This window comes from Carcharhinus amblyrhynchos, chromosome 6 (genome assembly GCF_965287045.1).
Source record: "Carcharhinus amblyrhynchos chromosome 6, sCarAmb.v2.hapA, whole genome shotgun sequence".
Classification (NCBI taxonomy): domain Eukaryota; kingdom Metazoa; phylum Chordata; class Chondrichthyes; order Carcharhiniformes; family Carcharhinidae; genus Carcharhinus; species Carcharhinus amblyrhynchos.
This window is the reverse complement of record NC_137329.1, coordinates 86434345-86457311: the sequence shown is the minus strand read 5'-3', so window position 1 is coordinate 86457311 and position 22967 is coordinate 86434345. Positions and strand designations below refer to the sequence as shown.

Here is a 22967-nt window from a genome sequence, read left to right as displayed (position 1 = left end):
GGGAGCCCAGATCTCATTCATGGCGTAGCTTGAAACAAATGCCTAAGTTTTTAAAATTTACTTATTAGTGTTATAAGTAGGCTTACATTAAAACTGCAATGAAGTTATTGTGAAAATCTCCTAGTCGCCACGCTCCATCGCCTGAACGGGTGCACTGAGGGAGAATTTAGCACAGCCAATGCAGTCAACCAGCACATCTTTTGAACTGTGAGAGAAAACGCCACACAGACAGGGACCCAAGCCAGGTCAAACCCAGGTCCATAGAGCTGAGAGACAGCAGTGCCAAGCACTGTGCCACAGTGCCACCCACAATAAGTCATGGGGAGGGGTTTTCAGGAGGCTGTTCCTCTGGGAAATGATTGGGGTGTAGGGTAGTAAAACATCCCTTATAGTGCCTACAGGGGCATTAAAAAGAAATTCCAATTTTAAAGTTACAAAGCCAATGCTCAGAGTAAACCTGGCAAACCCAAGTCCATTCCTTACTTACTCTAAAAACCAAACTCAAATTCCAACTGAATTCAACTCATGGTCCCCTCAAGAGAGACAAACAAGATACAAACTGACAAGATAAGGCATTGCACTTCCTCTTAGGCTTGATCAAATGTTTGTTCTTAGCCAAAAGGCCAAGGAACATTCCTATACCTCCTGGCCCATGTGGAAAGAAAAGTAAAATAAAAATATTTCTACTGGAACTCTGGCTCCCCTAACATTTTGTGCATTCTGACTAATTATGACATCAAATTATGCTGAAATATTGTTTTGCCCTTTATACATCATGACAGTATTTAAAAATGCTAAGTCTTGAGAAAAGTAATGCAGTGTTAAAGCATCAGTGAGTTTCTTCAGCTGGTTGATCTGTGGAATAATATCAAAATTAAAATGTAAAAAGCTTGAGAATTACTTTTCCATGCGGAAAAGTATGTGAACATAAGGCAAGAATCTGCCAGGAGAAGAATAGCATGAGAAGGGGAAAAGACTTGGTTTAGTAAAAGTGGCTGTATACATATAACGGTTAGTTTACAATCTTCGTGTATTACCTGCCTCCTTGAAATCGATTTATGAGGTCAGACACCTTGCCAACTTTCTCCTGGCACGAGTTGGATGGTAAGGTCTCCATCCTCTTTTGCACGCTGTACAATGCCTTCGTTTCCGGAATTTGGATTGGTTTTTTTGTTGAATTCTGAAGGTGTAGAGGTTTTCGAGGCACTGAGTAAAAAGAAAGGAATGATTCATTTATGATTCATGAGTTGTTTTGACACAGAAAATGGCCAACAATCAAAAATGGACGCAATGTGATTTTTAGGCCAAGATTTTGCAGCAACAAGTTTTCCAGCTTGGGGATCTTTTTGCTTTTACTTACAAGTTGATTTGATTACATTTTTTTCATGAAAATCAAAACTATTTGCATTCTCATATGATTATTAACCAAGGAAAACAAATTGTAAATAAATTAGTAATAATCACACACTCCATTGTATGAGTTTGTGTCAAACACATCCCTGAATATACCACATGGTTAGCACAAAGCAATTAAATCCCAAAGGCAAAAACAGCAAGTTACTCTGAATTTCCAGTCAGACTTACCAGCAATTTCTACAGATTCCAGAGAAACATAAGAAGTTTCATAAAACAACATCATCTAGTGTTATGTACATCTCCTTGATTCTGTCCTTTGACTTCATCCATCCCTCCTTCCATCTATTTTCTCTCTCTCTATGCTCTTTTTCCACAGCTCTGGCAACCTAATCTTATCAATGATCCTGACACTCATGTTCCCTCTCCACACCTTGGGAAAGCTTCCGGAAACAATTTTTTAAAATCCAATTCAACCAAATCAAGTCCAATTCAGAGAATTAACAAGTTGAGACATTCCGGATCCAAGCTGACAAGACGGGGCTCTTCCCTCATATCTTGGGCTTGATCTACATGATCCAAGCTGATTGGAGTAGGCATAGCTCCTCCTCCAAGGATTGATCTCATTTGCATCTTAGCCAAAAGGACAAGATGCTACTTTTAAAAATTGCTCCATTATTTGAGATAGAATTAGCAGTCACACGGAAAAATGTGGGCTGATTAGGAAGAGCCAACAGGGAAGGGGAAATCACATTTAACTAACTTGCTGGAGTTTTTTGAAGAGGTCACAGAAGACCTCTTGACCTCTGTACACAGACTTTCAAAAGGTATTTGATACAATTCAACACAACGGACTTATGAAAAAAATTTATAGCTCATGGAATAAAAGGGACAGAAGCAACATGGATATAAAATTGGCTGAATAATAGGAAGCAAAGAGTAACGGTCAAGGATATTTGTTGGGCTGGAAAAGGTTTGCAGTGGAGACCCAACAGGTTGGAATTGGGACCCTGACTTTTCCTGATACATATTAATGATCTAGATTTGATGAGCAGAGAACAATTTCAAAGCTTGGGGATGATATGAAATTTGGAATACAGTAAACTGTGAGGAGGTAGATGCTGAGAGGTTGTTTCCCCTTATGGGGGAGCCTCGGACCAGAAGGCATGATCTCAGAATAAGGGATCACCCATTTAAGACAGATGAGGAGGAATTTCTTCTCTCTGAGGGAAACTAATTTATGGAATTCTTTACCACAGAGGTCTGTAGAGGCTGGGTCATTAAGTATGCTCAAAGTTGAGATTGACAGATTTTAGATCAGAAAGAGAATCAAGGGTTATGGGGATGAGGTGGGAAAGTGGAGTTGAGGGTCATCATTTCTGACCAGTCAAGATTGCATTGAATGGAGGAGCAGACATGATGGGTCAAATGGCCTACTGCTGTTTACAGTCTTATGTCTTACAGTCTGATGATCATACAAGTGATCTGAGTCTGGAATGCACTGCCTGGAAGTGTAGTGGAAGCAAGACCAATTGAGGCATTTAAGAGGGTATTACTTTATTATTTGAATAGAAACAATATGCAAGAAAACAATGTGTGGAAAAGGCAGCAGAATGGCATGAAGTCATAATGCTCGACTGGAGACATGATGGGCTGAATGGACTACTATGATTCTATGATTCAGCAAAGCTTACGTTCCACTTTCACATTTTCTCTCCCCAAATTAAATCTTTCAATTTGTCTGTTGTTTATATATTTATTTTAAGTGTCACACTGAATCAGGTCATGCGTACAATCTGCACTCGAAGAGGTGAACAGAATACTGCCGAGAATCTGCTTCATTATTACATATCTTCATTCAGCGATCCAGAAGAGAAAATCTACACACATGAAAACATGCAGGCATACACACCAACAAACTGTCCTGGACCCCCCATGCCAACACTATAGTTAAGAAAACCCACCAACGCCTCTACTTTCTCAGAAGACTAAGGAAATCTGGCACGTCGGTTACGACTCTCACCAACTTTTACAGATGTACCATGGAAAGCATTCTTTCTGGTTATATCACAGCTTGATATGGCTCCTGCTCTGCCTCAGACTGCAAGGAACTACAAAAGCTTGTGAATGTAGCCCAACCCATCATGCAAACCAGCCTCCCATCCATTGGCTCGGTCTACACTTCCCGCTGCTTCGGCAAAGCAGCCAGCATAATTAAGGACTCCACGCATCTTGGACATTTTCTCTTCTATCTTCTTCCTTCAGGAAAAAGATACAAAAGTCTGAGGTCATGTACCAACCTACTCAAGAACAGCTTCTTCCCTGCTACCATCAGACTTTTGAATGGACTTACCTTGTATTAAGTTGATCTTTCTCTACACCCTAGCTACGACTGCAACACTTCATTCTGCACTCTCTCATTTCCTTCTCTGGAAACGGTATGTTTTGTCTGTATAGAGCGCTAGAAACAATACTTTTCATGGTATGTTAATACATGTGACAGCCATAAATCAAATCAAAACGTGCAATCGCACACATGCACATACACACACACGCACTAGCAAATGCACATGCATGTGCATGCGCACACATGCATGCACATGCAAATGTATACATACACACGCACACACACACATGCACGTGCACACACATACACAAATAAATACCTTCAGAAGTCACAACTGCTTGGGAAAATTATCTGCACTGCACAATGGAATTATATTTTAAAGCTGATGAAATTGGACTTTCAAATCAAAACCACATGAAACTTTCGCTTCCCCATGAAATATGTAAATTGAAAAGGAAAGTAAATGACCACTAGCTTCCATTTTTTAAAAGTCCTACAGTGGAAAAAAACGCAATAGAGGAACATTTGGAAAAAGGTGAATAATCAGGGATGGGGATTGCAAATTATGACTAACCTCTGCCGTTCATGGCAATGCGGGTAACACATAGTGATATGCAGTCTAGTGCTAGGCGCTGCTGGGTGGTTACACAAGTTAGCAGCAGTCTAAATTCCTGAGAGGCTGGCATCACTTAAAGCTATCCTGTGCTATTTATGGCAAACCCATACATCTCAAAGGAGAGGTGCATTTTGGCTGGACAGCAGCTGGAACTGGTTAAACAGGAATTTATGAACAGAAAGAGACATGGAAATGGTACAAAACAGCAGAAAGCATGCACCAAAAAAAGGTTTCCCACCCAGAACTGCTGGCCTTGTTGCAGAGGGTGCACAGGTGGAGACAGGTTGTTCTTCATCAGGGGGTCAAAAACCTTCCAGGCACAAAGCTGTCATGGTCAATGCCAGAAAACTCGCTCCAAGGGCCTGAATAAAGTGTCACGCAGATTTCAATGACTGACTTCATATAAGTGGTTAGTGAATGCATCTTCACATGCCATAACCTTACAAATAGTCTTGCATAATTCTTCATTCACCATATTCCCTTCCTCCAATCAACAGTCTCACTCACAGCAACTCTCCACAATCTTCAGATCCTCACACACTTAACACTGCTGCAAGACTTACATGCATATCTCAGCTTGCACACATTGCCTGCTATTCAGCTGTGGCAGGCACACCAACCAAACAAGTTACATCATACTTGCCAACACATGTACCTCACTCTCACAGGACAAGGTGATCCATCGCTGGCTGAAACTATAAAGAATGACAGTGCATTCCCACCTAATTCACTCTGTCATCACACAATTTCTTTAAAAGGAAGACAGGATGCAGATTATAGCCTATTTCTCTAAGACCACATCATTGGCATCAGATTAATGTTACTCACTGATTGATGTGATGATTTGCCTACACTGCACATTTCTGGGAATCAGTATGTGTGTGTTACTAACCCCTCACCAATATGCATCAAGCCACCAGTCAGCACACTTTGTATCAGAAGTGCGAGCATGTGCTGCAAACTCCATTTTGGAACTTTAAGGTACTTCCTGGCAGTCAATGATCCAATTTTGCTATCAATTCCAACATCTGCTCCTTTCTGGTTCTGAATATTGTTACACGAAAATTGGATATCGGAATTTCCTACATAACAGCATTGACTCGAAAAATATATCACAGTAGCTGACATTCCTGAGAGAAAGACACCGTGGAATCATTACCACACCATCAAGGAAAGAGGTTGGATGGGAAACCAGGAAGTGGCCAAACACCATTGAGAGGGAGGAAGTTGCAGGGATGGGGAGATGGGGGGGGGGGGGGGGGGGGGGCAGTGGAAACTGGGGAAGGAGTCACACACTATCGAGAGTGAGGTTGTTGGGGGTAGGGGTGGGAGTGGGGGTAGGGGGATTAGTAGCAATCTCCATTGGTGAGGCCACACCTGGAATATAGTATGCAGTTTCGGTCTCCTTATTGAAGGAAGAACGTATTTGCAAGATGCAGTGCAAGCAAAGGTTTACCAGACTGATGCCTGGATGGTGGGTCTGACATATGAGGAGATACAGGGTTGGTTAGGATTATATTCGCTGGAGTTCAGAAGAATTAGGGGGGATATCATAGAAACCTATAACATTCTAACATGACTAGACAGGGTAGATGCAGGAGGGATATTCCCAATGGTGGAAGAGTCCAGAAGCAGGTGTCATAGTCTAAAGATATGGGGTAAGTTTTTAGGACCGAGTTGAGGAAAAACTTCTTCACCCAGAGAGTGGTAAGCCTATGGAATTCACTTCTACAGAAAACCGTTGAGGCCAAAACATTGTGGGGGTGAATTTCCCCCCAAAAATCAAAGGCCAAGATTCATCCAAAAAAATTCGATGTCCCCAATGCGCATGAAAATGGGAGTAATTCCCATCGGAATGAATCTCCCACACTCTGCAGTGCTCAGAGAGTCCTACTGGGATTCACACTGAAGATCAGTGGACAGGGCCTATTCCTGTGGGAGAGGCAGGCAGCATATCGTTGAGTGGGCCTCTACACATGCGCTGATCTGTCAGTGCCAAGATCAGCGCATGTACAGTAGCTCTGAATTTTTGGCCTCCCAATCCCTCGCCAGCGCCGCAACCTACCATTGCTTGTTTCCCAACCCTCCATGGGCAAGCCCCAATATGCATCCTCCCAACTTCTCCCTGGCAGCCCTGACCTCTGGTGGGCAATGCCAGGGGGCCAGGCTGGTACTATCCACCATACCTCCAACCTCCTGGGGGGGCTGGGGGGGCAGACCTAGCCTCAAAGGTCTCTCTTCCCTTTGGCTGGGTTGGCCACCTGTTCCCCGTTGGTGGGAAGCAGTTGTAAACCCCACATGAGTAAACCACTCCTTGCGGGGGTACTGGTGGGTAGTAGAGACGCTTGCAGGCCCGGAGACTTCAGGCCCAGCCTGCTAATGGGATGGAAATTCAAATTTAAATATTGAAATCAGCTCCGCTCCAGTTTCCACGGTGTCCATATTATCAGTGCTCCAGGGGTCATTTTTGCACCAAAACAGCATCCATACTGTATATATACACTTCCAGTGCATTCTGCCCTGAACAAACTTGCTGGAAGTATAATGACTGTTATACATAACAGGCAAACATTAAGAGTGTGATCCAGAAGTATGCGGAGCAAGCAGATCATAATATCAGTCAATGTGTAGCATGGGTGCAAAAGAGTTCCATTTTTTAGTTTATAAACTTAACTATGACAAAGATTTGTTATTCTGAACTTCTGCTGTTTTTTTCATTACTGTTCTGGTCATGGAAGGAACTGAAAAAGGATGGGCCTCAAAACTAAACTGTCTGAGACTGCATTTTATCTTTTGTACAAGTTCTTGATTTGACAACGTCTGCCATTTTTGACCTCAATGCTCCAGCTATCCCAGCTCCTAAACACATTATGCTGTTCACCTCAGGAAGAATTCTCACCTGTTTAAAGGAATCAGCAACAACATTCAGGTTCACTGCTAATTAATTGCAACTGGCCTTGTTTGAGTTTGTGGAAGTGCTTGGAGAGATATGAGTCAGTCAGTGCAGTCTGCAGGGAGTGGTGTTGCATGTAGGGAAGGCCTTGGTTGTGTCTGCAAGTGTCCCAGTGAGATCACTTACTCATAGGTGGAATAGCTGCAATTCAAAGTGGACTGTAGCATTAGTGAAGCAAGGGCTGCAGAGGACAAACTGTTCACAGAGGGAGGCAGAGAAGTACGTGGGCCTTTAGCAGGAGGCCTATCCACCAAGAATCTTTTAGAGCACTTTTCTTATGTCCACTTAAGATGCAATGTGTATTATCAGTGCTTTATGAAAGAGGCGATTGCAGAAGTTCTTGTACCCAACATGTAGGGTACAATTTTCCTGAAGGTTTTCCAAGTGTGGTCTCTAACAGGAAATGTGGCGCACTTCCTGCCAGGTAGGTTGGCTCAATCTCAATCATAATTTCACCCAAGGCAGCACGGTGGCACAGTGGTTAGCTCTGCTGCCTCACAGTACCAGGGACTTGGGTTCAATTCCCGGCTTGGGTCACTGTCTGTGCGGAACTTTGAAGTTTACTTATTAGTCACAAGTAAGGCTTACATTAACACTGCAACAAAGCTACTATGAAAATCCCCCAGTCAGCACAGTAGCACAGTGGCGAGCATTGCTGCCTCACAGCGCCAGGGACCAGGGTTTGATTCCCAGCTTGGATCACTGTCTGTGCAGAGTCTGCACATTCTCCCCATGTCTGCATGAGTTTCCTCCAGGTGCTCCAGTTTTCTCCCACAGACCGAAAGACATGCTGGTTAGGTGCATTGGCTGTGTTAAATTCTCCATCAGTGTACCTGAACAGGCGCTAGAGTGTGGCAACTAGGGGATTTTCACAGTAACTTCGTTGCAGTGTTAATGTAAGCCTACTTGTGACACTAATAAGTAAATTTTAAAAACTTTGGCATTTCTTTGGAGCTTGGAGTGATTTCTGCCGTGAATGAAACATGCGGGACCTAAAGACAGTGGAAAGTGCAGCTCCTCAGAAATCAGGGTAGCCTTTTTAAAGGACACCCTGGTCTCAGCATAATGCTGCAGACCCACTCTCCAGTTGCCAACATTAGGCTCCCCATCCCCCAAATCAACCAAACCAGCAACTCCCCAACCCGCAGTTGAGTGACACCCTGCTATGGAGTCGTCAAAAGTCCCACCCCCTTCAGGCCCCTTCTCCCACTCTTTCAGGCTGGCAGTAGCAACCTTGGCACTGCTAGGATGCCAGGGGCTGTGCCAAGGCACTGTCCAGCCATGTCCATGGGGGGTTACAATGGCCTCCGAACCCCCAGTTTTGTCATCATGTCCATCCAGAGAATTGAACTGTGGCTGCAAAAAGGTTCTCAATGAGGAACCCTTGCACTTTAGTGTCTGAATGGTTGTTTGTATTGTTTAAAACCAACCTCCAGTAAAGGCATGCTGTTCAGGCAACAGAGGTAGAAAAAAAAATCTCCTTTAAAAAATAAACTCAGACTGTACAACTGAGCTTTCTAGGAAGCACTTCAGAATAGAATTTAAAAGACCTTAAAAAAATGAGCTCGTGAGGAAGAACTTCAGAGTTAATGGGTCATGAAGTGCTGTATAAATAACCAATCATAGTCCCTCCTCTGAAGGAACCAGTAGCTGCCACTCAGGGGTGTTGCAAAAGTTAAAGGGACATGAAATGTGACAAAGCACTTCAAACATTTTAAATGCAACAGAGAGAAGATTGGCCCTGCAAACTGACAGCTCTTTGAAATTGACATACTGAGAGCTGGTTCAAAGTTTTTAAAAGCAACAAAGCAAAGACTAGCCACATGATCCCGATTCCAGTGGAGACACTTGACCTGAACCCCACCTGCACAGCCTGGTCCAAGCACCCCATTTCACTTTTAGTGATCTGCAGTGAATGGCTTCAGGATGACCTCCAAATTGGGAGGCCAGGAGGCTGCTGCATTCGACTTTAATCTCACCAATGAGATTAAAATGAGTTCAGATCAAAATCTCTGCTGTCATCACGCCAGGTGAAACAGGCTGGGACCATCGCAAACTGTTTAAGGCCTGGCAAAAATCCCATTTCAGGTCTCGCCGAATGGGTTTTGCCCTTGAGGGGCTGGAAAAATCACCCTCACAGACTCGAGGAGGGCAAGGAGAGGATTGTCTGTCTGGGAAGGTGACTGTGTCCTCAGTTCCTTTGCACTGGGAGCCATCTAGCCTGGATCTGGGCATTGGAAGAAGTTACATGTGTCTGTATGCATGAGAGAAGTAACTGGCACTGTTTGTGCCAGGAGAGAGAACTTGATTGTATTCCTTCTGAACAGAGAGAAACTGGCAGGGCATGTACATGGCAAGACCAGGATAATAGGCTTTCTCATGCTGCAGCATGTCATTGATTACACACATGTGGCTTTGCGAGCGCTGTATCTCAATGCTGGAGCGAACCACAACTGTTGAATGTGCCATACTCCACGGTACGAATATTGTCAGTGCTCCAGGAGTCATTTTTGCACCAAAATAGTATCTATACTGCGTGTACACACTTCAGGTGCATTCTGCCCTGAACAAACTGTTATACGCAACAGGCAAACACTAAGTGTGATCCAGAAGTATACAGAGTAGACAGATCATAATATCAGCATGGGTGCAAAGGAGTTCCATTTTGGAGTTAATAAATTTAACTGTGACAATGAGTTTTTATTCTAAATTTCAGCTGGTTTCTTACTGTTATGGTCATAGAAGGAACTGAAAAAGGATGTGCCTTCAAAACTAAATTGTCTGAGGCTGCATTTTATCTTTTGTACAGGTCTCTGAATATTGGGTAGTTTACGTGACAGTGTAAAAACTGTCAACGAAATTAAAACAAATTTGCAAACCTCTCTGGGATAGTATTACAATTCGATTATTTACCCGAGGAACAGGGTATAACTTTTATTCTGATCCAAGGGGATAATTACTTTGAAAGAAAAGTAACAGGCTGGAAAATCTCAACTCCCAACATGAGCTGATTGACATTAAGACATTCATACATCTTAAAAACAAATGTGGATATAGATCTGGATCTTCGAGGAAGAGATGGGAAGGTTGTGTCAGGAAACTTCCCAATTTGGCGGATCCATCACTTTTCAAGTGTTCCCCATTTTTGTTCTGGGGAGGTGGGGGTAGGATGGACTCAGGCCTGCTGTGACAATGGAGGCTGGCACCTGCTTCTGTTTACTGTGAAATCAGCTTAGTTATAATGATGAATGCTAGGCCCCCACCCATCATATATGCCTTTCATGCCACCTCATATCCCTCATGCTCTCTCCACATCTCATCACATCACCTTATATCTCCCATACCCTCTCATTCCCTTCATGGCTTATCCATACATTCTCATATCTCCCATGTCCTATTCTTCCCCTTCAAACTCCCATGCTCCCACATATCTTCTATTACCACAAGGAGCCATGACTTTGAAATGGACATTAAAAAAAATAAACTTCTAACTATCTAATAAAGCTCTCACTCAAAGGACAGTTCTTGCTCAAAATGCTCTCATTCAAAGAAAACTAAATCTCCTCAAATAGTCAAACCATTGAAAACCACAAGAATCTTGATTTGATAACTACATTACATATATAAATACTTTTAATAATCTCTTGAAACTGTCAATCAAACTGTCTACATAACCCCTTGCTGAGATAAAAGGTTTCTATAGCTTTTGAAACTCAGCCAAGTATTTATAAGGATCCCAGCTGTCAAAACAATCCTTTCCAAAGTGATACAAAAGAGGCCATTGAACCTAGAGAAATAGATAGCTTTTTTCCTATGCTACACCAGATTGCCTGTCAATCAGCACTGTCCAGGAACAGGCACATGCCTTTTTTCTTCCTCTAGGTGAATGCCTCCTGGTGTGTTTTAATTTAAAAGGTTTCCAGGCATTCAAATAATTTCAGATTATAGTCCTCAAATCCTTAAGCATTGTTTTCTTCAGTTTTGAATGCATAAGAATACTTTTTCCAATGTGAAATAAACTCTAATACATCTTAACACTTAAATCTGACTAATGTCATAGTCAACTTACCCTTGCAGGACAGAGCCCCATTATCAATCACTGCGGTTATAACACATCTAACAATACAACATTTAAGTATTAAAATTGAAAGAACAATTTTTTTTGTGTTTCAAAGCCTGTCAATGAAAGAATTCCAGGAGCAAAGGCTATTTTTCTTTTGGTTTTCCACTTAGGACTGGGGTTTCCTCATAGTTCATAACTACTTTGAGTGGCCATGAACCACTTTTACTTACAGAAGGGGCCCAATTCCAGTAGAATTGCAGGGGGATATTTTAAACGGTTGGGGGTGGCATGGTGGTTAGCCAGAGACCCAGGTTCGATTCCCAGTTTGGGTCACTGTTTGTGTGGAGTTTGCACATTCTCCACGTGTCTGTGTAGATTTCCTCCGGGTGCTCCATTTTCCTCCCACAGTCTGAAAGATGTGCTGGTTGGGTGCATTGACCATGCTAAACTCTCCCTCAGTGTACCCGAACAGGCGCTGGAGTGTGGCGACTAGGGGATTTTCACAGTAACTTCATTGCAGTGTTAATGTAAGCCTAATTGCAACATTAATAAATAAAACAGAAAGTAAATAAATAAAGGTGGTCCATCCTCAGAATGGGGTGGGGGGTTGTATTATATATCATTACATCTTGCACAGGTGAGAACTGCTGGAAACAGGAATGGGGTGAGAATCCTAGAATTGAGTCCTACTTGTCATTTTTGTCCTGACTCTGCCCAATTGAGTGATAGCCAGGAAAACGTTTTAATTGATATTTTCCAGTGCCATACATTTAATATATACATTAAATTTGCAGTTCAAATGAGGATGTAATACTGCACTTGCAAAACTGCAGTATTCCCAACTGGAATTTTCAATCATTGTAAATCAGTAAACTGGATCATCACATCATTTTTATTTCTATTCATTCATGGGATGTGGGAATCACAGGCAAGGCCAGCATTTGTTGCCCATTCCCAATTGCCCTTAGAGCAATTAGGAGTCAACCCCATTGCTCTGGGTCTGGAGTCACATGTAGGCCAGTACAGGCAGGGACAGCAGATTTCCTTCCCTAAAGGGCATTAGTGAACCAGATGGGTTTTCACGACAATCAATGATAATTCCATGGTTACCATCAGAGACCAGTTTTTAATTCTACATCTCATTAAGTGAATTCAAATTCCACCAACAGCATGGTTGGATTCAGAGCATTAACCAGGGTCTCTGGATTGTTAATCCAATGACATTACCACCAAGTCACCATCTCCCTCTAACTGACCAAATTAAGATATTTAAAACGGGATGTAAGCTCAATTGTTTAAAGTACACCCATTCTTTCCTTCCACACAATTTAAAATAATAATACAATCATAATACCCTGGAAAACACATTTGTTAATTTGCATCTTTCTAATAAAAGCGAAGTCTCAGAAGTTAACCATCAAAGAAAGAACGATACCAGGGACTGGAATGTCTTATCGATTTGTGTTAAAACACTTGGATTTGGAATTTCTTTGTAAATCAGTGAAACTGAAATCCAATTCTAAACTGGGAGGAAGATGGAAAGGAGGCAGAGTGTTGTCTGTACACACTCCGCCATCGTCCCAGAGAACTAGAGGCTGCTCTCCCTTTTGAGAGAGAGAGATTGCTGACTGCTGATGATGTAACCTGACGGTCACCACACCTCAGATGAGAGGCTAAGTTGAGTGGGTGGGACCTCCATGGATAATTTCAGCCAGTACATGAATCAGACCCACACTGTTGGCGTCACTCTGCGTCACAAGCCTGCTGTCCAGCCAACTGAGCTAACTAAAGTTTTCCAACATTTCCAAACAAAATAGGAATGGGGATAGATGATAGAGCCTAGGAAATCTGAAAATTGGAGTATCCCCAGAGGCTGTCACATTTTTAAACACTACAGCATGAGTGTGATATCACTGACAAGTTCCCCACATTGAACTCAGCTTAAGTTTAGCTTTTATTTGAACATGGAATGCTGGGGAAGAGGGCTGAATATGACCTATGACCCAGCCTTCACTAGGGTGGGGTGGTATTGGAGATCAGAAACCTAAGAGATCAGGGGCTGAAGTTGGAGTGGCGGGGGAAGGGATGGTGGGTGGAGTTTACATTTCCTGTTAGCTGCTTAGCAGTATACAAGTTGGTCGTTTTAAGTTACTGTTGATGCACTGCCACTCAAGAAAGTTTAAAGGATTACCCAATTAAATAGATCCTCCAAAAAAATTTAGAGGGAATATTAGTGGGGGCTGTTGACATTTGGTGGTGTGAGGAATCAATGGCCAAAGTGGGTAAGGAAGCATCTGAGTGTCTCTGGTGGTAAAGGTTATTTATTAGTGTCACAAGTAGGCTTACATTAACACTGCGATGAAGTTACTGTGTAGGGGAGTAAGGTTAAATGTCATGCCCACAACATCCCCCCCACCTCCACGCACACACACACGAGAAGATGGTTGGAGCCCTTGGTGAGGAAATTGGAACTTTTGGGGATGGGGTGTCCAATTACACTGTGTTGGTGAGGCAGGTTTAGTGGAAACAAGTCAGTCAAAAGCCTTTTACCTTCTAGATTCAGCATTCCTCACCTTCCTTTTGCCAGCAAATTGTCTGTCTTGTACAGATATTTAAATTGTCAACCCCATCTCCGAGAAGCAAAAACTGAAGTGAGTGGGTTGTGGGGGATGAGGTCAGGATTCATATTTTTAGCACTTTAATCTTCTACCCATTATCAGACTTGTTTGTTTTTGTGGTTGAAAGTAAGGTTGTGCAGCAGCTGGGCCTGTACTGTAGCACTGTGCTACTCGTCTAATGATTCAGTCCAGATATGATCTATGATATCTGAGGTATTCTGGCCTTGGCAAGTGGAATTATTGTTGTCCTCTTTTAACTTTTTTCCTCACTAGCCGAAGTATTCATGGTTAGATTGGTTGTTTCCAGTTGTAAATTGAGGACTGAGTCATAGTGCTGTGTGTAGCCTCATAGCTAGGTCAGAACCAGGACTCAGTCCCCCATTTGAGGCACAGCTAGATTTGAGAATGATCCACTTGCAAAAGAAAAGACAATTAGAAGATTCAGGAGGAAGCAACATATTTATAGTGTGGCCACCACTGTTCTCAGCACACTGGAAATTGCTCCACTTATTCACTATTATGGACTATTGATGGGCTGAAGGGCCTTTTCTGCACTGTATGATCCTCCATGATTATAAATTGATCAGTTCCAATTACCATGCCTATCTCCTCCTTTCCTGTAGCACCTTCTAACATCATATCACATTACAAGAATCTTAGCCTCGCCAGCTTCCTAAGCTGTCATGTGATAAATTTCAAGGAAATTTTAAACAATGAACTTCACATATCACTACTGTGAAACTTTCCACCTTCACCTTTTCCTTTCTTATTTGATGAGCATTACAGAAATCACTTACCTTGAGGTTTTGGACCTGTGTGTAATTTGACTGCACTTGGGGTACTTTTCCCATTTATGTCCTGAGCATTGTTTCCTTTTGTGCTTGTAAATGTTCGGTGAACTGGCTTGGAAATATCTGGCGGACTGGGTCTATGTTCTGACGCAGAAGTCTTTAAATGGTTGAAGCTGTTGGCTGAGGATTAAGAAAAAATATTCAATACAAAGGTCAGTTGGAGTTAGCATTTTTAGGATGCTAGATTTGTAGGAAATTAAAACTTGGTATTTTAACTGGAAATTTTCTGTTGCAGTATCACAGAATTTTTACTGTACAGGAGAAGGCCATTCAGCCTCCTGTGTTTGCACTGGCTCTCTAAATGTGCAATTAATCTCATGCCATCCTCCCACCTTCTCCCCATAACCCTTTTAGTCTAAATTCCCTTTGAATGCTTTGATTGAACCTGTATCCACCACACTCTCAGGCAGAGCATACCAGGCTTTAAGCACTCTCTGCATGAAAAAGATTTTTCTCATATCATTTTTGTTTCCTTTTCCAGTTATTTTAAATCTGTCTCCTCTTGTTCTTGATCCTCATTATTCTTCGAAGCAGAAGATGATTCAATCCACCCATCTCTCCATTGTAGTACAGTGAGTGCAAGAAGGCAATGGATGTTGATGCTTATAACAAGGGGAATCGAAGTGCTGCTGCAACTGTAGAGCCACGAGGCTTTATTTTGAGATTCCTTTATTTCTTTGTCTGTGGTGCTGCTGTAGCCCTTATCGTCAATTTAATCCTGGGTTGTCCCTTTACTTCTCTTGCACCTTCTCCTTCTTTGAGCATTGAACTTGTTCTATTCCCCTTATCTCTCCATTAATATTATGTATGCCACTCACCCTTCCAAAGCCCATGCCATGTTTTTCACCAAAACATCTCTGATTTCCTCCCCTAATCTCCGTGCCAAGTAGCATCATATCCTGGGTGATTTCCACTCCATCTCAACTAGTCCCTTTGCCTCTATGTTCACCACCCATGTGTCCTCTCTTAAATGCTCCTTCCATATCAAAATTCCTATCCATATTATGGCTGCCTGTTCTCAAGTGGTCTCTCTATTCCCATTGTGTCGATTGCAGTCAAGATGACCACTGATCATTTGCGTATTTTTTACCATTCATTTCCATTCCCTTCCAACACCACTGCCTTCCGCTTCTGTCACTGGGAATGACGCTCCCCAAGTTACTGGCAACTTATAACCGGCCAGGCAGAATGGGGTAGATGTCTTCATGAAAATTCATTTCTCATGTTAAAATAAATCATCACATATGCATTCAAAAGTAAGCATGCTAAACCTCAGAATTTTATTTTAGAAACCAGTTTAATGATCCAGTGACAATTATGCATTGTAGAGATATTTTTATCTGCTGATCTGACTTGTTTCTGTGCATGTTCCTTCTTGTAATAAGCAATTCATCATTTTAGTGTGGATTATACAGTCAATGTGAGATTTTTTTCTAATAGGAAGCTCAAACAAGCTGCCTCTGCTGTGAGCACAGGTAAAGAGAGTTGTGAGAACATTTCATGCAGAATAACTGTGCAACATTATTATTTCACTGTCAGGTAACCACATCTTCCCATCAAATGCCCTTTCTTGGTAATATAATTGATAGCTTACTGTCCTGTCAACCTTAGGTCTTGCCTTGTCATTTATCATTTCAGTCACATGTCCATAATGTAATTACCGCGTGTTGCAACTTCTTCCAATGTTTAGGCATTGAATTACAGTCTTTAACATTACTAACTACGAAGTCAAGAATTATTATTCTCTTGGGTCCTTCATGGTCTTGCCAAAAGAACTGATATATAAACTAATGTAGCAGTTTCTTACTTACCATATTGACACATTGAAGATATCAGCCCCTCCCCCATCAAAGGGCACCCAGACACACACATTACACTGCAACTGAGGTGGCAACAATAGGATCTCTTTTTCAAAGAGTCATAGAACCATACAGTGCAGGAGGAGGCCATTTGGCCCTTCAAATCTACATCGACTCATCATTTTAAAAATTGTACCCAGACCTTATGCCTGTAATCCCATGTATTTACCCCACTAATCCCCCTAACCTACACAGCTTTGGACACTAAGTGGCAATTTAGCACATCTATCCTGCACATCTTTGTACTGTGGGAGGAAACTGGAGCACCCAGAGAAAACACACGTGGACACAGGGAGAATGTACAAACTCCACCGAGACAGTCACCCAAGGCCAGAATGGAATCCTGTAAGGCAGCAGTGCTATCCATTGTGCCACCATGCCACCCAAGCTCTTCCAGTTCTTTTTTCTTTAGGTCCTATAATTCATCAAGATTTCACATTTTCCATTGACCTTGCTGCAGTGTTGTCAGTTGATAGTGATGTAAAGCTTATATTGTAGCTGAAAGGTGAGGGAAAAAGTCTAACAAATTGGTAACACAGCAAGCTACCTTCCTGCAGCAAGTTCTGGGCAGTGTCCATATACATCTGCAATTCTTGTGACACCCCTGGTCATGGAATGCTTGAATCATAATGTTGTGCACTTCATGCTCCCTCTCCAAGTTCACCCAGGAATGAATAAGATTGTGGAAGGCAGGCAGGCAAAGCAGGCAGCTAAAGCCTTGATCATTGACTTTTGTTTGTTTCGCCCTATTCTGTCTGATTCTCCTTTGAACAATATTTTATTTATAAACAACTTCCTCCGCAGCAAAATAATCCACTAAAGCAGAAAATAGCTGCAATATTCCGCCATTATTCAAAAAGGGTTTTAAGGATCAACCCAACAATTACGGTCAGATTAAAGGAATTGGTTAGACTGGATCAAGAAGTTGGCAGGGAAAACCGTAGCTGAACAATGAGCTACCTTCAAAAGGAAAAGTGGTTTGCGTACAGTCAAGGCATATTCCCTCAAAAAGGAAAGGTAGGGAAAATAAATCTGCAACTCCTTGGATTTAAAAAAGAGATAGAAATTAAGATAAAGAAGAAAAAAAATGTGCTCATGACAGGAGTAAGGTAGAAAATATAGTTGAGAACCAAGATGAATACAAAAGGTTCAGAGGGGAGGTGAAAAGGCATGTTCAAGAAACATTGAGGGATTATGAAAAAATTAGCAGCCAACATACAGGGGAATCCCAAAGTTTTCTATAGGTTTATAAATAATAAAAGGGTGTTATGAGGAGCAGTAGGGCCAAATAGGGTCCTAAAAGGGAATTTACACATGAAGGCTGGGGGTGTGGCTGTTGTATAAAATGAATATTTTGCATCTGGCTTTACCAAGGAGGTAGATGCTACCAAACCATGGTGAGACACCAGGTCACTCTGTCACTAGAAGGATTTTAAATTGTTAAAGGAGGGGATGTTGAACAGATCGTCATCAATAAATTGATGAGATGCATTCAAAGATTTTGAGAGTGGAAATTGCAATGGCATTAGCCATTATCTTTCAGTCTTCAGTCTTTCAGGTTTGGCTGAAAGAGGGAGATGCCAGAGGACTAGAGAATTTCAAACGTTATTCATAAAGATTGTCCGGATAAGCCCAGCAACTACAGGCCAGTCAGTTTAACTTTAGTGGTGGGGAAGCTTCTAGAAATAATTATTCAAGATAGAATTAGTAGTCACATGGAAAATGTGGGTTAATTAGGAACAGCCATCATGGATTTCTAAAGGGGAAATTGTATTTATCTTGCTGCAGAGCTTGAAAAGTTAACAAAAGGGGTTGATGAGGATAATGTTTAAAAGATCATACAGCAGACTTCAGAGAGACGTTACAGCTCATGGAATAAAAGGGACAGAAACAACATGGTTAGAAAACCAGCTGAATAATTGGAAGCAGACAGTAATGGTCAATGGATATTTTTCAGGCTGGAGAAAGGCTTGTACTGAAGTTCCCTCTCAGTCTCTATTAGGACCATTGCTTTTCCTGATGTATGTTATGATGTAGACTGGGTGAGCAGGGAACAATTTCCAAAGTTTGCTGATAATATGAAAATTGGAAGCATTGTAAACTGTGAGAAGCACGGTGTAGAACTCAAAAGGATATTGATAAGATGGTGCAGTGGGCAGATGGGCAGCAGGTGAAGGAGAATCCTTAATACATATGCTATCATTCCTCAAGACTCAAGTGAGTAACCAATATTCCTTCTGTATCCCCTGTAATGCACTGTTGCCATCTCCTTTCTCTTGCAGACCAACCAGTGAATGGGCTGGACCACCTTTATGCCCCTTGAACCCACCAATCTCCAGCAGCTCAGAGAGGGACTTCTCCAACCCCAGGATGGAAGAGTTGTCATGGCTGTCACCGGCACCTCAGTGGGTTCACTAAGTAGGCAGGCTTTTGGATCACTCACAGGTGAGTATATCACAGCTAACAATCCACAGCAGGGAGATAGGGATGTCCCAGGGAACTGGCACTCAAGAGGGATGGACTCAGAGCTGCAAGAACAGAGTATCAGGAAGGGATGACAGCATCCCTCTTCAGACAGCAAGGCCGACTGCAGGTCCCATTGCCTTCTATCTATGGAGATGATGCTATCACTGCAGTACTTTAAGGCCAATACTGTGGGGGTAGCATCCTTCATACAGGACGAGCATTCCACGGTGGGAGATGTCCGTATCCTGACCTCCATGTCTGGGGGCATGAGCTTCATAGTGCCTGGCTTCGATTACATGGTACAGGCACTGGTGGGAATCCATGAGTGTCAGCGCCAGAGGACAGGAGGGCTTCTGGATCTCACTCAAGTTGTGCTTAGATCCCATGGAGGAGCACAAGAGCCCACGGGAACCTGAAGGGAAGAGGGTTGGCAGGAGCACTGCTCTGGGCCCTTGACCCCAGGACCCTGGGCATCTCCAGCCTTTCTGACACCCCCCACCCTGTGAGCAACACAACTTTAGCCCCTGACACTGAGGAGAGAGTAGTCAAACATCTGTACTGCCCAAAAACAGGACAGAACCTTCTAGGTCCCAACCGCCAGTGGATGCCATCACGATCATTTCAGATAAAAGGGCATGGAAATCAGCACGCTACCTCAACCTCAGCTGTCGATCCTGGAGATATACCTAGATGTAGCGTGAGGGTGAGAAATAAACTGGAGGCACTTAGTGGGTACATTTGAATACAGGCACTAGTGAAGTCAGGTTATCATTTACTGAAGGGATTTGGATTAAATGTCACTTCCTTCACCCACAGAGCCTCCGCCCTATCTGTTGACACCACCAAGCTTGGTGCAACCATCATGCTCACTTGGCACCTTATCCCTGTGGAATGTGAGAATGGCAGTGTTGTATCCCTCCCACACCAGCGATGCAGTAAGAGAGTGCTGCTGCTGATAATGCCCCCTCTGCCTTCCTAACCACTGAAGCCCAACTCCCATTCATGAAGGGTTACCCCCCCCCCCCCAATCCATTAAAGCTAACATTCTCACATCAATCACTGTTCTTTAGTGATCACAAGGCCAATGGCTGTTGAGACAGTCTGCCTACATCAGCTGCAAGATACATGTGAACACAAGGACCCCTGGTGTTAATGAGGCATCTAGTAGCTGCCGCTGGGCATGCCGTGTTTCTGAGCCCTATGATGAGCCCATTCGATGGCATGAAGCATTAAGATCTGTGTCAGGCAGGAGTCAGACATATCGCTGAGATGCTCCGCAGAAAGATTTCTAAGAACTGAAGGTGAGTTCCCATTGGGCACAGGAAATTGCCCTCTAGACTAACAGGAATCTCTTCTCTGCTTCATGCTTTCTCTTTAGGATATCTCGCAGTTTATCAATGTGAGCACCAATTGCCTGTGCCAGGGAGCCAAAACAGTCATCCACAACTCCACTCACAGTGGCAGCCATCATCTTGATGCCTATTGCATTGCCGAATAAAGGCTCACCAGCGAAACTGCCACTGTCAACTGGGCCTTAACCCAGCGGATTCTGACCACCTCAATCAAACGAGGATTTTCTTGACTCAACTCCGCTTCCCATCACCAGAGTTTAGTCAGGATCGTCCAGGAACATAGAACAGATTGCACAACATATAATTATTTGATCCTGATGAGTACATTGGGATTTAACAAAGGATTAACAGATGAGTAGAGCCCGAGATCATGAAAAGGCAGTCACTCCCACACTTACATCATTGCATGTAATCTCAATGAGAAGTTTGGTTAAATGTGCCACGGCTCCACCAAGCTTGCCTGCTACCTTCCTCATTGCATGATTTACCAATCTAGAAGCTTAATCCCTCCAGCTCCAGATGCTAAAAAGAAGGATTTTGCATGTGTGCAACTGTCCCAGCTTGGTCACTGAAGGTCGGCAAGTGGATACATTTCAATTCCAATTCCCAGGGTGTAGCGCAGCAGCCAGAGTGGGATTTCTTTGATTTGCTGGAAGCATGTGTAATGCAAGGTGCAGTTTAAAGGGAGGGGAAATGAAAGGAGCTGAAAACCAATTGAGCAATTGGCTGACAAAACTATCAGAGTACTGGAATGTTTAGTGAAAACTGTTCCAGCAAAACTGGGATGTCTCATCACCCAGATCAAATTTCTAGGCCTCAAACTTGTAAAAAGGAAGTGAAGTACAATTAGTAGCATGTGTGGAAAAACACACTTCTTGGAGTATTCAATACTGCATCACACCATTTTCCTCTACATTTTGCCTTTTTAAAATTAGTGCTCTCAGGACCTCAGTATCTAATTTGTTAACTTAATCTCCTTCCCATGATTTTATAAAATTGAATGCAAAAATTTTGATTACAGTTTAGGAAGCTATTAAAATAATTCACCAGTTCAACCAGATGAAAATGCCATTTCCTCTCCATAGTTATTTGTGTTGCAATTTGCCAATTGTTCAATCTTTTATATGGACTTTTCATATGACTAGTTTTAGATGCTCCCACAAAATAAAATATCCTTTCCACATCTATGCTGTCAAGCCACCCAGACTCTTAGATGTTTCAATCAAGTCATCTCTTACTCTTCTAAACTCCAGTGGATACAAACCTAGCCTGTCCAACCATAATGTCCATTCGTGGTACTAGTCTCATAAACTGTCTCCAAACTGCTTCCAAAGCATTTATATCCTTCCTTAACTAAGGAGACCAATACTGTATACAGTACTGCAGATGTGGTCTCACCAATATCCTATTTAACTGAAGCATAAGCTCCCTGCTTTTGTATTCAATGCCTCTCAAAATAAGTGGTAACATTGTATTAGCTTTCCTAATTACCTGCTGTATCTGCACAGTAACCTTTACCCATTCATGCACCAGGACACCCAGGTCCTTCTGTAACTCAGAGCTCTGCAATCTCTCATCATTTAGGTAATATTTGTCCTTTTTCTTCTTTGTCAAATGGACAATTTCATATATTCCCACATTATGTTCCATTTGCCAGATCTTTGCCCACTTGCCTAACCCATCTATAACCCTTTGAAGCCTCCTTATGTCCTCTTCACTACTGATTTTCCTATTGTTAGGGTACAGATCAGAAATCCCCAAGGTCTATTATGAAGCCCGACTAGACTCCAAAAGTTCTTCTATTTCAGCATTAGTGTGAGGATAAGATGTTTCTCTGTAGGTGTGATTCTATTAATAAACTATAGAGCTTTTATTTTAAAAAAATATTTAACAATACAGTTAAACTTTAAAAAAAAAATCAGCTTAACGTTTAAACAATACTTAAACATGACAGGATATAATTCTTAACTCTAACCCATCTCTATTAGTTCCAATTCAAGCAATATTCCTCTTATAGACTTAAACCCCTCTTAAAAATCAATTATCAAAAATCACAAAAATTACATGCTTGTACTTCTTAACAGTCCTACAGCTTTTGAAAACCTCAGGAGAGAGAGATTTTTTTCAGAGAGAAAGAAACTTCTTTTAAACAGCTCTGGTCAGCAACATATCTTGATTTTAAAAATGAAACAAAAACTTTGCCATTCCTGCAAGCTTAGTTCCTCCTATTAGTCACATGACTGTCAATCAACCTAATCAGAACCCTACTCTGAACCTCAAAGGGAAATGTAAGTAAACAAAAATGTATTATCTCTGTTTAAATAAACACATCCCTAGCTAAAATGCATTCTGAACATTTGAGTTGCCTACTGCCCAGACAAATTGGTACCACATAAAACAGCTGATTTTCAAAAAACCCCTTGCAAAAAACATCATAAAAATACATTTCTTAAAGGGACAGTATCATCACATGATCTACCTTTATGTTG

At 42.2% G+C, this 22967-nt stretch overlaps 1 protein-coding gene across 6 annotated transcripts in view; it reads right to left on the bottom strand.

The window, feature by feature from the left end:
- Positions 1 to 22967, bottom strand: part of LOC145344070 (FYVE, RhoGEF and PH domain-containing protein 4-like) — a 252417-nt gene that overhangs the window by 55729 nt on the left and 173721 nt on the right. For 5 of the 6 annotated variants that reach the window (XM_080190864.1, XM_080190865.1, XM_080190868.1 and 2 more), the window contains 2 exons: positions 14748 to 14921; positions 1038 to 1206 (listed from right to left, as the gene is read on the bottom strand). In XM_080190864.1, the coding sequence (XP_080046990.1) occupies positions 1038 to 1206; positions 14748 to 14921 (343 nt within the window). Of the gene's footprint in view, positions 1 to 1037; positions 1207 to 4554; positions 4634 to 14747; positions 14922 to 22967 lie in introns of those variants that run through there. The other variant, XM_080190869.1, reaches the window with a different exon arrangement.